At 35.3% G+C, this 18,188-nt stretch overlaps 1 protein-coding gene across 2 annotated transcripts in view; it reads left to right on the top strand.

Annotated features, from left to right (window-relative positions):
* The window catches only part of PDS5A (PDS5 cohesin associated factor A), a 143,060-nt gene that overhangs the window by 70,734 nt on the left and 54,138 nt on the right, over positions 1–18,188 (top strand). For both annotated transcript variants that reach the window (XM_004764023.2, XM_004764024.3), the window contains exons 12-17: positions 1,098–1,249; positions 2,789–2,902; positions 5,464–5,545; positions 6,841–6,889; positions 7,116–7,255; positions 15,077–15,192. In XM_004764023.2, the coding sequence (XP_004764080.1) occupies positions 1,098–1,249; positions 2,789–2,902; positions 5,464–5,545; positions 6,841–6,889; positions 7,116–7,255; positions 15,077–15,192 (653 nt within the window). The remainder of the gene's footprint in view (positions 1–1,097; positions 1,250–2,788; positions 2,903–5,463; positions 5,546–6,840; positions 6,890–7,115; positions 7,256–15,076; positions 15,193–18,188) is intronic.

Here is an 18,188-nt window from a genome sequence, read left to right as displayed (position 1 = left end):
AAGCTCTACCTGTCGGTTAGCTAGTAATTCTCCCACCCCCACCTCCATACACACACTTGATTGAAGGTATTACCATTTGTATTATTTCTTCCTTTTAGAAACATGTCACTCCTGCTTCTGCTAATGTTTGTTTATAGTTTCTGAAAGAGTTGAATAAATGAATCTTCCTAAGGCTGTGTGATATGGTCATAATAGCATCTACTGGAATTTTTTTTAGGACCCCAATTTTGGTGCAGTAAATTAGATGACCTTGTGTATAGCCTTTCTGAAATTTGGGGACAGGACTTATTTTTAGATTTCACTGCTTACATTATTTGGTTTCATGTGTGATATGTCAAAGGCATATATGTTGTGTTATATGGGAACAAAGTTTCATTCCATCTAAATAGCCTAAAAATGAGGAAATTATACAAAAGATTGTAAAGAAATATTAATGTAAATAAACCAAAGATTATGTGCTCTGATTTGTTGAGAGACAAATATCTTTTTTAGTTTTTTTAAATTACATCTCACTGTCATGGTTCTAACTGTAGGTTTTTATAGTCTCCTTTTTTTATCAACCTTCTTCCTGCCACCTTTCTTTCCTCCTAGCAGACTGTTCCAGTCTCTAGAAGTCCCAAAGAGTCTTCTTCCACTAACTAGTATGTGGCTAGGTAAATCATTTGCCCTTTTAATCTATAAAGTAAAGAAGTTCACTTAAAATGATCACTAAGGTGCTTTCCAACTTTGTAATTTAGGATCCTGATACTAAATTTTATTTTTATTCTGAGTTAATATCAAAAGGAATGTAATTAGGATAAAACATTACAGATAATAGGGCTTTTGGTTGCAGGGTAAATCACATACTTTATCTTTTACGTTTTCATCAGTTTTAAAACTGGGGCATATATTTTAGAAAGAATAACAGTCTGATTTATGAATAGGAATATTCAAAATTATTGGTAAAGCAATTTGTTGCTTCTTAGGAGAATAAGTATTATGCCAACTTAGGTACATGTAAGTCTGATTGTAAAACCTAGTGAAGAAATGCCACTTTTTGCAGATTTGTATACTAAAGTTTGGTATCTTGCTCATTCAATAAACTTTATACTTTTTAGTGGCGAGTAAGAAAAGAAGCTATGATGGGTCTGGCTCAGCTTTATAAGAAATACTGTCTTCATGGTGAAGCAGGAAAGGAAGCTGCAGAGAAAGTCAGCTGGATAAAGGACAAACTTTTGCATATTTATTATCAGAATAGCATCGATGACAAGTGAGTCTGGCATGTTGGTAGAATGGTTGACTTTAAAAGTGCTTTTGATTTTTTTGACATATAATATACTTCTTAATTTTTTAATTGTTTCTAAATTTGGAAATCACTTTCTGTATATTTATACATTCTATGTTTAGATAAGGCTGGTATAAATTGTCAAGTAGCATAATTAATGAAGTGGGTATGGGCTTTGGGGTCAGACCAGAGACCAGATCTTCATTCTTCACCTTATTAGACGTGTGCTTATACACAGCTGACTTCTGTGCACCTTGGTTTTATCTAAAAAGTAATAAAGCTTTCCATACAAGATGGTCATGTGGATTAAGTAAAAAACGAACATAAAGCTCCCTAGCCCAAGCCTGTCAATATGAGACTATTCAATAACTGCTAGTTACTATTTTTACTTTTTTGCAACACAATAGGTATCAATAGAGGCAGTGCTATGATTTTTTTTAATTGAGGAACAATTGATATATAACGATTATAGGCATATAACATCATGATTCTGTATTTGTGTATATTGGGAAGAGATTGTCACATTATGTCAAATTAACATGCATCCCCATACTTGTTAAAAAATTTCTTTCCTCGTGTTAAGGACTTACATTGTTTCATTTTCTGAATATTGCTTGTAATTCTATATTGAGTTGTAGTAATGATTTTGGTTTTTGCAAAGTGCTTTGCAGTGTTTGATAGAATTAGCCTGATAACTTCTGCATCACTGGCTGTGTATTTTATTGATTAATGAAGATTTCTTGTATTGTCTTATTCTTGTGGTTCTAGTTAATAAATATAAGCTTAGCAAGATGGTTATTCCAGTATCATTAAGGAATTTAGACTGTGGAGAGAAGAGAGATCAGATACACACAGGAAAAGCTAAATTTTCAGGAAGTAGTAATATGAAGGAAGGTCCCCCTGATTTTAGATGACCGCATGGGAAAGGAGTTGGATTGTAATTGGAAGAAATTAATGTGTATGGGGTGGGGTTAGGTTGTTTTGGTTTGATTTGGAGGATTTTCTTTCTTTCTTTCTTTCTTTCTTTCTTTCTTTCTTTGAGAATTAGCTGTCCATGACTGCTAAGTAATTTCCTATAGTTCAGAAGTGGTGAAGAATAGCTGGCACAGCCTCGCACCCTGTATTTAGGAATAACATATAAACCCTTTTAGAACAAATGTTCCATACTGACAAAAAGTGAAGCCACCATAGCTCTAAATTTTAAATAACATAGCAACCATAGCTCTAAATTTTAAAATAACTAACCCAGGGTACCTGCCTGTCTTAGTAGAGCATGCAACTCTTAATTTCACAAGTTCAATCCCCACATTGGGCATAGAGAATACTCCAGAAACAAAAAACAAGAACCACGAACAATCAAATAAAGACCGTACTCCAAGAAAAGGAACTGGTCACCTACTGATCTTTTCCACTGTATTTACACACATAGATCTGGTATCTTTGCATGAGGTGGTTAAAATATAAAAGGGCTATTACTTCTAAAAAACAATAGAATAATTGTTATTGGGATTTTTTGTTTTATAGACTGTTGGTAGAGAAAATCTTTGCTCAGTATCTTGTCCCCCACAACTTGGAAACAGAAGAGAGAATGAAATGCTTGTATTATTTATATGCTAGTTTGGATCCAAATGCTGTCAAGTAAGTTACTTTTTAAATGATTGTTTGGAGTTAAAGATTTTGTAAAATTACTTTACCTTATCTAATTGTTGATGGGATTATTGCTGCTTCTAGTTAAATCAAGAACCTCAGGGTGCCTGGGTGGTTTATTCCTTTAAGGGTCTGACTCTCCATTCTGGCTTTTTGCGGGGAGGGGCTGGGCATGGAGCTTGATTAAAGATTCTCTCCCTCTGCCCCCACCCAACCCACCCCTTGCACTCACACATGGTCTCAAGGAAAAAAAGAACTTTAGATAATGTTTATACAGAAAATTTTTAGAAGTTCAGATAAATTAAAAGCAAAAATTCCAATATGTGTAGACATATTTGGCAGCTGAGTCAGTAAAACAGTTTCAGGGATTCAAAGAAATCCCCTCGTCAAAATTACTTTTGTCTACCTGTTGAAAGGGATCTAAATTACACTATTGGAACTTTACAGTACAAATCCTAAGGACTAAATACTGCTTCTTAATCAGGAAAATATATTCAGATCACCCCTGTGTAGAATGACCATATGATTGTTTGTCTGAATTGGAATATTTTTGAAACTGAAAGGCGCTATTAATATTTTTGATCCATACTTGGCATAAACTTTAACTGTCCCAGGCCAACTAGAATGTGTGGTCATTCCATTGTAATAAAGCTTTTTAAAAAGTAAACGTGTCCTGTCACTAAGAATTCTGATTATTCTTTTTTTTTTTTTAAAGATTTTATTTATTCAATAGAGAGAAATCACAAGTAGGCAGAGAGGCAGAGAGAGAGAGAGGGAGGGGAGGAAGCAGGCTCCCCACGGAGCAGAGAGCCCGACGTGGGGCTCGATCCCAGGACCCTGGGATCTTGACCTGAGCCGAAGGCAGAGGCTTTAACCCACTGAGCCACCCAGGCACCCCAGAATTCTGATTATTCTGAAAAGAACCTTAGCTCGTGTGTGTGTGTGTATTATTATAATATGTGTATATTGTATTTTATGTATTTGTCTTTTAACTTTCATATAATTTCAAACTTATAGAAAAGTTGTGGGAAAAATACAAAGTGTTATGATATGCCTTTTACCCAGATTCGTCATTTGCTTTATCATTTGCCATTTGCATATACTTTTTCTTTCTCTCTACATAAATATTTTTTTCTGAACCATTTGAGAGTAATTTGCAAACATTAGATCCCTTTACCCCTAAATATTTCAGTGTTCCCTAGGAGCAAGATATTCTCTTATAAGACCAGAGTACTCTTACCAAAATCAAGAGATTTAACATTGATACAATATCATTGTCTAATCTAATGTGTATTTAAGTTATTCCAGTAATGTGCTTTATGAGGTTTTTTATTTTTCATTCTAGGATTACAGATTGTATATTTCATTGTCATGTCTCTAGTTTCTTAATTTGGAGCCATTCCTTGGCCTTTCTTTATCTTTTATAACTTTGATGATTGGGAAAGAGTATTGCATGGTCCAGTCCAATTTTGTAAAATATCCCCTCAATTTGGGTTCATCCAGTGTTTCCTCATTATTAGATTGGGCTTACGCATTTTCAGCAGAAATTCTACAGCAGTAACTTATGTTGGGTCCTTAGTGTATTATATTAGGGGACTTTGGCCATTTTTAAAAATTTGCAGGTGATTCCTGATGCTCACCCTAGGTAGTAAATCCCTGGCCTAAGGTTTTGATCTCTCTATATTTCAAAATATTGGCAAATAATACTCCAACATAGACTAATATCTCAGAGATCCCTCTGGGCTCCTGGAATTATGAACTGGGTTTGTGAGAGAAGAAAAATTGCTTTCATGGAGAGAAGGAAGTCTAGAATAATAAACACTCAAGTTAAATTTGATGCCTTGAATCTGCATCATTTCTGTGAAGTTCACTTCTGCAGCCCTTCATTCATACCTCTTTAGCCTACCATGAAAATGCCTTTATGATCTGATCCTTTTCTGCAGTATGTTCCCGCTTCCCGATGATTCTTCATTTACACTCTCTGCCCCAAGTCTGTAAAAAAAAAATTTTGTTACCTATCCCAGGCATTTTGATGCCATTTTATCTTTTTTTGTACTAGAACATTCTAGTTTCCTCTGCTTAGAATGTCTTTCAGTCCAGGGCACCTGGGTGACTCAGTTGGTTAAGTGTCACTCTTTGGCTTAGATCATGATCTCGGGGTGCTAGGTTCAAGCCCCACATCTGGCTCCCTGCTCAGTGGGGAGTATCCTTCTCCCTCTCGCTCTTCCCTTCCCACAACCTCCCACTAAAGCTTTATCTTCCTCTCAAACAAATAAAATCTTTAAAAAAAAAAAGTCTTTCAGTCCCCATTTACCTAGAAGATCCTATTCATCCTCCTAAAACTTCTTAAATACTTTCTTTCCTAAGAAGCCTTTTATTTACTATTTTAAACTAACCTGTCTTAATCCCGTAAATAAATGCTGGTGCTGCTGCTTAAAATTTTTAAATAGATGGAGAAGCATGGTGTATCTATCCAATACAGCAAGAAAAATAGTAAAGTTGAATAATTACCAGATTATTATATTACATATTTTTTTTATATTTATTAACAGAGCTCTCAATGAAATGTGGAAGTGTCAGAACATGCTTAGAAGTCATGTACGAGAACTGTTGGATTTGCACAAGCAACCTACAGTAGGTTCATGATTTGTTTAAATTAATAGTTTGTTATGGTCATTGCTCAGTTTTTGTGTAGTTACATATATTGAAGCAAGTAAAAACTATTATTGTTTTCCAAATTTTGGTTACACATAATTTCTCTAGTTTTCCAAGCTGTATTTTCACTGTAAATGAATATAACAAAATTTTATTTTCTAGCATGAACAAATAAATGGTAATTTCTAGTTTATCGTTTTCGATACTAAGAATTTATATATGGTTCATCCATTTTCAAATAATTAGAATTAAACATCGAGATAAAATTTTGTGAGAAACCATGATTTGCTTTTTTTTTTTACTCCATGATTTTGGGTCCTTCATTGTAGAGTCAATATCAAATTAGGTACCAATTCTATAAATATGGCAAAGTTAAATTAACAAAAAAATTCTGCCCAGTGTCATCTGGAAGATGGAGGAAAGAAATGTAATTAATTTCTTAATATATTTCTAAATGTGTTTGCTATCAGAATAGGTGTTCTTAACTAGGAACTTGTAGACAGAGACCCTTCAAGGGTCTATTGATGCTAAAGCAAGGGTTGACAAAATTTTTTTATAAATGATCAGATTACAAAAATTTAGGCTTTACCAGCCATAAAGTCTCTGTTGAACTGCTCAACTCTGTTTCCAAAATCACAAAAGCAGTCATAGACAATATGTAAATGAACGACTGTGACTGTGTTTCAGCAAAACTTTAACAGTAACAGATGGTTCATGGGACCATAGTTTACCGATTTCTGATCCAAATTATTCCAATGTCATACAAATTTAGTAATAAAGTAATGCTTTATTATTTTGTTGGATTATACAGAATTACTTTTTGGAAGGCAGAGGATATTCTGAGGTTACTTAAGTAATAGGCCACAGAATAGTTAATAGAACTATTCAGAATAGGAAGAAATTTTTTTCTATTCTTAACATTTTTAGTTAATTTTTTTTGATGTATGAATTCACAGTAATTTTGATGATAATTATTTCCATTATCTTCAGTTCCATATTCTGGCAAGATGTTTTCCTTGTGGAAGTTATGTACTCCTTTTTAATATTTAAAACCTCTTTATGACATCACCTTTTCTTCTCTTTGTCCTGACTTAATAGTTGTTGCCACTCCACTGTTCTTTGTTATCAACTTAAGGTAGAGATTTTCTGGTGACTGGTTTGTGATGTTTTTTGTTTTGGTTTAGTTGTTTTTTTTTTTTTTTTTAATGTGTAATTGGATTTTCTTACAGATATTTGGTAGCACATATGACTTCTGTTTCTGTTTTAAATTTCAGTCAGAGGCTAACTGTTCTGCCATGTTTGGAAAGCTGATGACCATAGCAAGTGAGTTTGTTTATTCATTCCATATAGATGTGTAATAAACATCAAAACAGACAATTTACATAATGGGATTATCAATTTAATACTAAGTAAAGGAAAGTAATCATCTTAATTTCTAAGAACAAGTGAGGCTGATTATTTTTTGATAGCTCAGCATAATTTTTAAGAGAGCTTGCTTTTAGTTTCGTAGTTTTTCTTTTATAATACTGATTCTCTTTCAATTTTACAGAGAATTTGCCTGACCCTGGGAAAGCACAAGATTTTGTGAAGAAATTTAACCAGGTTCTTGGTGATGATGAAAAATTACGATCTCAGCTGGAGTTATTAATCAGCCCAACCTGTTCATGCAAACAGGCAGATGTTTGTGTGGTTAGTAAATTATACTTCTGCACATGTTCTTTTAGCTTTGCTTTGTTGAAATTTATATTTTATTAAAGTTTGCTTTACATAAATTATTTGTGTTAATTTAACAATATTGTGAACTCAAAATTATCTGGAACTATATCTGTGGTTAGCTTAGCTCTCTTACTACTGTTTAGCCAAATTCCAGGAAAAATGAGAGAAATAAGCCAGGGAGGTTGGTCCTAGGAATTGAGCAGGACAGTATGCTTTGTATTTAGTAGTAAATAGAATTTTCTAAATGCTTAAGTATGTATGCATTTTCTTCACTCACGTATTAGCATAGAAGTAACCCTTGTCAATGAATTAGCAGCAGTTACATTGCCATATATGCATTTATAGATAAGGTAATTCCTTTTAGGCTTTTGTCTTCATTCTATTCCTGGATTCTTTATTTTATAGAAAACCAGTATTCATTGAAAATATCAGGAAGGAAAACTTCATCCATTCATTTATTCAGCATTTTTCTGTGTTTGAATTTCAGCTGTACCATTAACTACCACTGTGACCTTTAGTAAGTTCTTCAGTATTTTGTAGCCTCATTTTTCTCATCTATAAACATTAAAAAACTTATAAGATGATTAGAAAATTAGTGGGTGTATCTGTGCATATATATCCTAATGCCTGGCCCTGCACTGCCCTTTAGGATTTAAATAAATTATATTTCCCTTGTATTACATATGTTACAACTACTGTGTTTGGGACCAGGCTTACAGAGCTGAGTAAGAGAAAAGAAAATTATTTCAGATATTTATGTCTAACTTTGTTCTAGAAAGAATTAGAGTGCAATAATTATTTGTGTATAAAGTGATGAGGACTATAATAGATGTATATACAAAGTGGTCTGAGAGCATGGAATAGGTATTTTTTTATTCATTCTTGGAATATTAGGTCTCTAAGTGGATTTTTTAAAAAATAAAGAATGAGAAGAGATGAGGGGAAGCTAATTTAGGGAAGAGAACAGTGGACTCTTCTCTTCCGCCTAGGGATGAGGAGATGCCAAGTGCTCAGACTGCCTCTGCTTTTGCCCTTCTGAGCAGGGTGGTTTGCTGAAAACAGTTAAAAGGTTGCATTTATGTCTTTGGCATTTAGTATTCTAGTTCTAGAGTACTGTGTCCTGCAGGGTATCTACTAATGTAATAGGATCATAGAATGAAATATTTTGAAAAGACCTTAGAAATAGTTGCTTTAAGGGCACTAGGGTGGCTTAGTGGGTTAAATGTCCAACTCTTGATTTTGGCCCAGGTAATGGTCTCAGAGACATGAGATGGAGTCCTACATGGGGCTCAGCGCTCAGCACAGAGTCTGCTTGAGATTCTCTCTCTCCTTTTGCACCTCTCCTGGCTTACACGTGCTCGCTCACTCGCTCTCACGCTCTCAAATTAATAAAATCTTTTTTAAAAAAGGGGGATTTCATTTTACAGTTTTACCTCATTTTGCAAATAAAGACAGTGAATTTTAAGGTTTCAGCTGGTGATAGTAGCTGAGCTGCAGGTAGAGTCTAGATCTTACAGGTCCTGAATAGTGTTCTTTCTATACATTCCATTGTTTGTAGGAGGAGCCAGTACAAACTGAGTACTCCTCAACAAATGACCTTGAGAAAGAACAATCAAGGGGTGTTTTTGGTCTGAGAAAACAGAAATTGAGCTTGAGTTTGAAAAAATTGCAAATAACATGAATTCCTACTATTTGTCAGACCATAAATATCTTAAGAGTTTCCAAATCCAAAAAGTATATGTAAAACAGATGTTTGTAACCAAAATATCTCAGGATGAATACCATGGCCCTGCAGTGCAGCCAGGCAGCACTCCTGATTTTAGCAACCCGCAAAGTAGATATGAGGACCACGGTTGCACTAGGAAGAGCACGGTAATGATACTTTTTGGTGGGTTTGAAGGGGGGCGGTTATTCTGAGGATATTTTAAGTAATGGACCACAGAATAGCTAATAGAACTCTATTCTAGAAGAAAAAATTTCTGCTATTCATGTTTTTTAGTTTATTTTCTTTGATGGATATTTCACAGTAATTTCTGGCTTTTACATTAGCATTGTGTATTCTGAGTACATTATTTAACTTATCTGTATATTCTTGAGTATAAAATAGGACTTATAATACCCTTTAAATTCTCAGAAGAATGACTACTGTTAGAGTTTTTGCTGTTTTCCAGAATATCTATATAATTTTGTCTTTATCCACAAGGGATGCTGGTACTAGTTAACATATATCCTCTAGTATCACATTCCTCTTTCCCTGACAGTTTCATTCTGAAGTTTTAAGAAAAGAACAAAGAAGAATTAACACAAACACTGGGGTACCCGCGTGGCTCAGTCGTTGGGTGTCTGTCTTCTGCTCAGGTCATGATCACAGGCTCCTGGGATCCAGCCCCACATCAGGCTCCCTGCTGAGCAAGGAGCCTGCTTCTCCCTCTCCCACTCCCCCTGCTTGTGTTCCCTTGCTCACTGTGTCTCTCTCTGCCAAATAAATAAATAAAACCTCCAAAAAAAAAAGAAATACACAAAATTTACCTCCTGTCGCTCTATGTAGCTTTTGTTCCATCTCTGAGAATCTCTTTCTGTCCCCTGTTAATGTGTATATACTACCACTTCCTTTTTTTCTAAATGGCAGTCACTTCTCAAGAGGTGACCATTACTCAGTAACAGAATTCGTGGGAATGGAGATCAAACACTTTGAGCAAGGATTAATAGACACATACTGTGGATTAATACATGTATACATGATGCTGTAGTGAGAGAGAATGAGCAATGGTATTATGATACGTGCTGGATAGATTGGCTTTCCCTTTGGACTTCAGGTTTTGAGTTTCCACACTTTGGTCCTAGAGACGGATCACATATTTGCCATACCATGAGTTCTGCTTGCTCTTTTATGCTGTAGCACCTCCCTATGAGCTAAACTTCAAGATTTTCCAGGAAGCTTATTAATTGAACATTTGAGACAGTCCTAGGTTTGAATTTCAGCTGTGCTATATACTACCATTTTGACTGTTGGTGAGTTACTCAATATTTCTGAGCTTCCTTTTTCTTCACCTATAAATATTACCAGCCTCATAAGATTTTTAGAATAAGATGAAATTTTGTCTGTGACCTAATATTAGATCTCTTGCACTGCCCTGTGAGATGCAAATGAAAAGTAATTCTTGTGGGTTATTTATAACGAACACTAGGAATTCTTAAAATAAGTTGGTGGGATCCTAAATCTCCATCTTTTAAAAAGTCTTAAAGTAATTCTGATACCAGTCTTTCATAGACCACACCTTAAAAAACCCTTCCCTGTGGGGTTATCTGAATGTGCATTGTATCTTCTGAAGGCCAAATTTTGGGTTGTCCCTTGATCAAGGGACACCATTGTAGATCACTACATGGATTTAGTAAATTGTATTGTACATGGTGTCTCACTGAAGTTGCAGTTTAGGTGACAGAGGCAGGCAGATATTTCAATAGAGAATAGGGTCTGGTATGTATTCTGATAGAATCATGCACTTTGGTAACAGAAAGGAACAGCAGGGGTGGAGATGGGAATAGCTTATTTTAGAATAAGTGATTCCAGAATCGAATCTTAAAGGGCGAGTGGGGATTAGACCACTATATCAAGAATGACTGCTGTATTTCTAGCTTAGTGATTGGTTAGCAGAAAATATGTTTGAAGGGTAGGAGAAGATAACAGTGTGTGGCCTTGCAGCAGCTGTGTTTAGAAGTCTGAAATTTTAAGGCTGGTTGGTATATATTAACATAGGTATAGTTCCTGGAAGAAGTAGAGAAGAAAAGAACAAAAGGAGAGAGATGCTAACTTAGCATTTAGTAACAATCATCATGTGCTTCCTGTTTTCTTTTAATTTAACCTTTCTATGGTTCAGTGAGAATGAAACGAGGTGTGATGATTTATAGTAAGAAATATATATTGGGTCTTGTCCCCCATTTCTGGCACAAATCTAAAACCCTTTAATTTCCTAAGTGCTGAGAGATGGGAAGTTGTCTTTTGTTATGTTAATAAGTTCCTTTGGCAACTCACCTAAGGGTGGGGACTGCTTCCCTGCCTAGCCAATCACATGATTAGAGGGTTAGAACTGTCATTCCTACTACCCTCTGACATCCAGGAAGAATGGAGGGGCTGGAAATTGAGTTCAGCCACCAGTTGCCAATGATTTGATCATCAAACCTATGTAATGAAGCCTCCATTAAAAACAAGAAAGACAAGATTCAGTGAGGCTTCCAGGTTGGTGGACATGTGGAGATTTGGGGAGAGGAGCAGGCTCACGGAGGGATTAGGAGTTCTCTGTCCTTTCCACATACCTTGTCCTGTGCATCTCTTCCCTCTGGCTCTTCCCTAGTTCTGCATCCTTTTATAATAAACCAGTAATCTGAGAAGTAAATTTTGCTTGGAGTTTGATGAACTACTCTAGCGAGTTCTTCAAACCCCAAGAAGGAGGGGATCGTGGGAACCTAGATTTACAGCCGGTTGGTTGGAAGTGTAAGTAACAACCTGGGATTTCGACTGATATCTGGGGGTTGGGGGGAAGCAGTCCCTTAAGACTGAACTCTTAACCTCTGGGAACCCACCGATGCTACGTCAGGGTAGACAGTATCAGAATTGAGCTGAATGGTAGGACATCCTGCTTGTGTCTAGAAAATTGCTTATTGGTGGGGGAAACTCACCCATCTCTCTCTATCTCTCCAGGAACCAAAAACAACAGGTAACATGAAAGTTAAACCCTTAGAAGCTGCTTCTCATGAGAATTTGCCTTTATCTAGTTTTACTGTTTCCAGCTGCAAAAAATATTGATACTGTAAAATCCTCTTATGGGACATTTTGATTAGGAAGACAGAATATGCGAGGGAACACTGTATGTGAAAGAATACTTTTTTTTTTTAAGCAAACATTTTTTTATTGTCAAAATGAGAAAAGAAAAATGTATGAAGAACAAAGGATATATAGTGCAGACTTCTTTTTTTAAAGATTTTATTTATTTATTTGACTGAGAGAGATCACAAGTAGGCAGAGAGGCAGGCAGACAGGGAAAGCAGGCTCCCTGCTGAGCAGAGAGCCCTATGTAGGGCTTGATCCCAGGATGTTGAGACCATGACCTGAGCCAAAGGTAGAGGTTTACCCCACTGAACCACCCAGGCAGCCCCAGATGCAGACTTTTAAAGCTATTTTGTAATAACAAAATGAATAAATTGTAAGCTTGTTAAAATAGAGGTTGGGCCACCTGGGTGGTCATTCGGTAAAGTGTCAGACTTCGGCTCAGGTAATGATCACAGGGTCCCCAGATCAAGGCCTACCTCTGCCTCCTTGCTCAGCAGGGAGTCTGCTTCTTCCTCTGTCCCTGTCCCACTTGTTCCTGAACTCAGGTGCTCTCAAATAAAATCTTTTAAAAAAAGAGAGAATAGGGACTATTTCTGTATTTCCTTGATACTTGTTAAGGGTGCTTAAAATACTAAATAATTTATGTAATTAGTAAATATCAGTAATAGTATCAATCTGCGCTGTTACTGGAGTTGGTGAGAAATTTTGGAAATACTGTCAGGTATGCAGAAATAATTCATTTTCTTTATTCTTTCTGCTGTCATTTCCTAAAAGGAGTACAAATGATTACTTCTGTTTAAAGCTATGTCAACTACTTTTCAGTTATAAAATTTCTTGTTTGTGCATGAAAGTATGTGTGGGTATACTTTTTTTTCTTGTGTAAAGAATATAAGGAAACTGTTGATTTGTTGCTATAAACTAATTAGTTGGTTTTTGTTGTCACAAACTAATTTAGCTTGCTGCTTATCCCTAGTATCACTTAAGATTATCACATATCATTGTTAGGTGAGAATACCTAAATATTGCATGCATTAAAATATTGTTATGAGGGATTACTTAAATGTAAGGTTATATTGGAATACAAAAACGTCACGTTTTAAAAGTTAATTTTGTCAGATGCTTGGGTGGCTCAGTCGGGTAAATCATCTCATTCTTTTTTTTTTTTTTTTTTAAGATTTTATTTATTTTATTTAACAGACAGAGATCACAAGTAGGCAGAGAGGCAGGCGGGGGTGGGGGGAAGCAGGCTCCCTGCTGAGCAGAGAGCCTGACGCGGGGCTCCATCCCAGGACCCTGGGATCATGAGCCGAGCTGAAGGCAGAGGCTTTAACCCACTGACCCACCCAGGCACCCCAATCATCTCATTCTTGATCTCAGTTCAGGTCTTGATCTTAGGGTCATGTTGGGCTTCATGCCCAACTTTAAATATACTTTCAAGTTCTACTTTAAAAAAATAAAAGTTTATTGTGTCTAGTGTTACCATTTATGTACCTACGTGTATTTTATAGTGTTATGACTGATTAGGTAATTCTGAATTACTCTTATTCCCTTTAACATTTCCTTTTATTTTTTCCACCATTACTGTTTCTCCCAATGCCTAGTTTTTCCTTTTTTAGTAATCTGTTCCAAAGTACTGACTTTATAGTTTGTCTAGCAATTTTCCAATAGATTTATTTGTTATTAAATGATTACTGACTTTATCTTGGGCTAAAGCATTTAAATTTTTTTACTAGGAAAAAAAAATCTCCTTTTAGGGAGATCCACACAAAATAAGTTTGATTTCAAAAGATAGTAATGTACTTGAATTCAGATTTAAAATATATATCTATAGTTAGAGCAAAGTATGTAAGGACTGAGCTCTAACTGAAATATTTTTTATTTTCTCAAATGCTAAAATTTTGCTGAGTTGGTTACAGCTTGCAAAATAAATCAGGCATCTCTTAAAGACTAAGAAATTTTCCCAAGACATGCTCTGTTAACAAATATGGATGGTATCTAATTTAATATTTTTATAATTAATTTATGTCTAGATGTCACTGAAACTACAGTAGGAATTTTTTCCTTTTCCCCTTGTCCATCTGAACATGTATCACTAATGTTGGGGTTTGGGTTTTTTTGTTTTGTTTTGTTTTGTTTTTGTTTTTGTTTTTTTTATGAAAAGTGACTATTATTTGTTAGTGCTTTTATATTTTGGAAAGCACTGTTAATGTGCTTAAACTCTCAGACAAAATTTGCATTTACTTATTACAGATAGCAGTTAAAGGCCTCGTTATTAAACTTCTTTCCCCAGTGCCCAGCACTTCGTAAATTTAACCTTCTCTTTGGACGCTCTATATATTTTAGAAATTCTTTCAATAATGTGTTTTCTCTGTAGAAGATATTTGATGTAATATCACTGTCTTTGAAATCAGCTATTCTCTTCGAGAACTAAAAAACTTTATGTACTACCTTTACTTTTACTTATGTACTACTTTTTACTTTTTGTAAAACTGTTAGTATTTTATGTACTAAAAAATTATGTACTTACGAATCTTCCCCTCTTTAAAAAAAAATCACTAACTGAAATAAAACACATACTACAAAATTATTATGAAATAAACGTTATATTTATTAGTTTGAAATAGATTTTGAAATTAACTAGTAAGACATACCCATGAAAGTTTAAATTTTTAACTTTTAAAAATAAAGCATTAAAAAGGATTGTTTACTAAGCAATAACTTCATGGGAGAAATTTGAGAAAGAAAGTATAAGTCATACATACCATGTCATCCCCTTTCTGTTCTCCACAGTCCAGATTTTGCATTGATTACCTGATGAGTATATAATTTTAGTCAGGATCTAAGACAGAAATTTAGTCAGGTCTAAAGCAAATTCTGCTGGTTTTGGATCTTTAAGTGTTTTTGTTACCTATAATCATTCTTATTTTGAAAAATCACACTTAAGGTAAAATCTTTCCTTTCTACAGAGAGAAATAGCTCGAAAACTTGCAAATCCTAAGCAGCCAACAAATCCTTTTCTAGAGATGGTCAAATTTCTGTTGGAAAGAATTGCACCTGTGCACATTGATTCAGAAGCCATAAGGTAAGCTAGGAAATATATTCACTCAAAAATAGAACATAATCTGAAACCACAGTGTTACAAGTTTAAATTCTGGGTCCCTAAGAAAACCTAAAAAGTTCCCCTGTATGCCTTTTTAATGGCAGAAGGATGTATATTGAAGTTGAAAGAAGGGCCTGCTTGTTTTCTGGTCATTGGCTTACTTCAGTACTTTTTTATTTTGTAAGGGTTCTTATCTTTAGCCTGTATGTGCTCATTAAAGAAAACCTAGAACATCAAGAATGGAGAAAGAAGAAAATTTTGAATCTGAAGGCTATCAGTCTGTCTTTGAGTTTTCTTTACCATTTTGATGGCCACACAACATTCCTTTAGTATATATCACTGTTTACTTGAAATATGTAAAAACAATAGTATTTTGAAAAGAGCACAAGTTCCCCTTAGACTAATCTGGTTTTATAACCGGTGTCTACTGCATACCAGTTTTGTGGCTTTGGAAGAAGCCCAGTAATTTATCTGAGTTTTCATTTTATTTTTAACTCCAATATGTTTGTCATAGCTCCCTGTTGGATGATTATGAGAATCAGAGACAACATGTAACACTAAGCAGCCTGGCTTAATAGATAAGCCATACGTCTTCATTTTCATGTTGGGTTATTACAAAGCACTTAACTGGTTTTCTCTCTCTCTGGTTTTTTTTTTTGAATGTGTTTTTTTTTGTGTTTTTTTTTTTAATTTATTTTCAACGTAACAGTATTCATTGTTTTTGCACCACACCCATGCAATCTGTGCCCTCTCCAATACCCACCACCTAGTTCCCCCAACCTCCTCCCCTGGTTCTCTTTTTAAACAGCCTTGGATTAGAGGAGCTGGTTCTAGCTATTAGTTATTTTATGATATGTGAACTACTGCTTTTGTTGTATTGAAATGCCAGTTGTTTTGACTTTCTAGGGCTGCCATAGCAAAATACCACAAACTGGGTGACTTAAACAACAGAAATTAATTTTCTCACAGCTTGGAGGCTAGAAGTCCAAGATAGAGGTGTCTGCAAGTTTGATTTCTTCTGAAGCCTTGACTTGCAGATGGCCTCTTTCTTGCGGTCTCCTCACAAGGTCTCACATTGTCTGTGTTCTAATCTTTTCTTCCTATAAGGACTATAGTCATTGGATAGTGCTCCCCACATTTCACTTCATTTTTTTATTATATCTTTTAAGGTCCTTGTTTCAAGTATAATCACATCAGGTACTGGAGGTTAGACTTCAACAGTACACAATTCAGCTAATGACAGCGATATTTGTCTCTTTTCTCTTTAACTGATAATTCCTTTTTACTTAATTTTCTTACTTGTGAATAAAACTAAGGATTTTAGAGAATAAGTGGTTTGTTCACAGCTGGGTAATGACAAAACCATAGATTTGTTTGTTTGTTTTTCCACAGGATGGAAGTAATTTTTAATTTTTTTATTTGGGTCTACTTCAGAACACAATTTTACATTAGTTTCAGCTCTACGACATAGTGATTGAACATATCTCAATGGCTCACCACAGATGTAGCTCCCATGTATCACCATACAATGATATTGTATGTACATGAACTATATTCCTTATGCTGTACTTTTTATTCCCATGACTTATTCCATAACTAGAAGCCTATATCTCCCACTCCTCTTCACTCATTTTGCCCATCCCTCCATCCGTCTTTCCTCTGACAACCATCAGTTCTCTGTATTTATAGGTCTGATTCTGTTTTTTGTTTTTTTTTTTTTTCTTAGATTCCGCATATTAGTAAATCATCTGGTTTATGTCTTTCTCAGTGTGACTTACTTCACTTAGCATAATACCCTCTAGGTCCATCCCTGTTGTTGCAAATGACAAGACCTTGTCTCTTTTTATGGCTGCATAACATTGCACTGTGTGTGTGTGTGTGTGTGTGTGTGTGTGTGTATCCATTCCTCTGTCAGTGGACATTTAGGTTGTTTCTATATCTTAGCTATTATCAATAATTCTGCAGTAAACAAAAGGGTGCATATATCTTTTCAAATTAGTGTTTTTATTTTCTTTGGGTGATTACCCAGTAGTGAAATTATTGGATCATATGGTATTTCTATTTTTTAATTTTTTGAGGAAACTCCATACTGTTTTCTACAGTGGCCATACCATTTACATTCCCACCAGATTTATTATTTTGATGTCAGTGTCCTTTGTTCTATGCCGTTTAATTCTAATGGGGTAAATCAAGGATGTAATACATGTAAGTAGTACTTTTGCCTTTGTGTATTGACTGTGAAAGAGACATATAAGGACATTTGCTGTTTGTTTCCATGAAGCTTCATAGGGTTTCATTACTTTTGTAAATTATAAGCTAGTGGTTAATTTCCAGTCTTAAAAGACCAAAAACTCGGGACGCCTGGGTGGCTCAGTTGGTTAAGCAGCTGCCTTCGGCTCAGGTCATGATCCCCGCGTCCTGGGATCGAGTCCCGCATCGGGCTCCTTGCTCAGCAGGGAGCCTGCTTCTCCCTCTGCCTCTGCCTGCCATTCTGTCTGCCTGTGCTCGCTCTCTCCCCCTCTCTCTCTCTCTGATAAATAAATAAAATCTTTTAAAAAAAAAAAAAAAAGACCAAAAACTCAGTTTTTTCAGTAATGTCATAGGTGTTTAGGCTTAGAGAAATCAACTTAGGGTTTCTGAGAGACTAATTTTATGCAAAATTCCAATTTATTAATTTTAATGAGAAATATATATGTCATATGATATTCTTTTTGTGTAATCAAATCTTCATGGTCTATTAAATTACGAATAGATGGTTTACTTATTCATGTAACATGTATTTGATGGAGCAGTTTGTGAAATACATTGGGTAAACTGGAGAAGGATAGTTAGATAACCCAAATTGTATAGGATGGATTCGTTGTTAGAGAAGGCTCTGAAATAGATCAGTAGGTTTTATGGAGGGTAGCCAGGTAAAGATTGCAGGGGAAAAGCAGCCCAGGCCACTAGCCCTGTGTCCTTGGGTAGATTATTTAAGC

The sequence above is a fragment of the Mustela putorius genome, unplaced genomic scaffold, assembly GCF_011764305.1.
Source record: "Mustela putorius furo isolate JIRA1106 unplaced genomic scaffold, ASM1176430v1.1 tig00000083_pilon_pilon_pilon, whole genome shotgun sequence".
NCBI lineage: Eukaryota > Metazoa > Chordata > Mammalia > Carnivora > Mustelidae > Mustela > Mustela putorius.
Note: the sequence above shows the minus strand (reverse complement) of the source record. Positions and strands in the feature narration are given on the sequence as shown.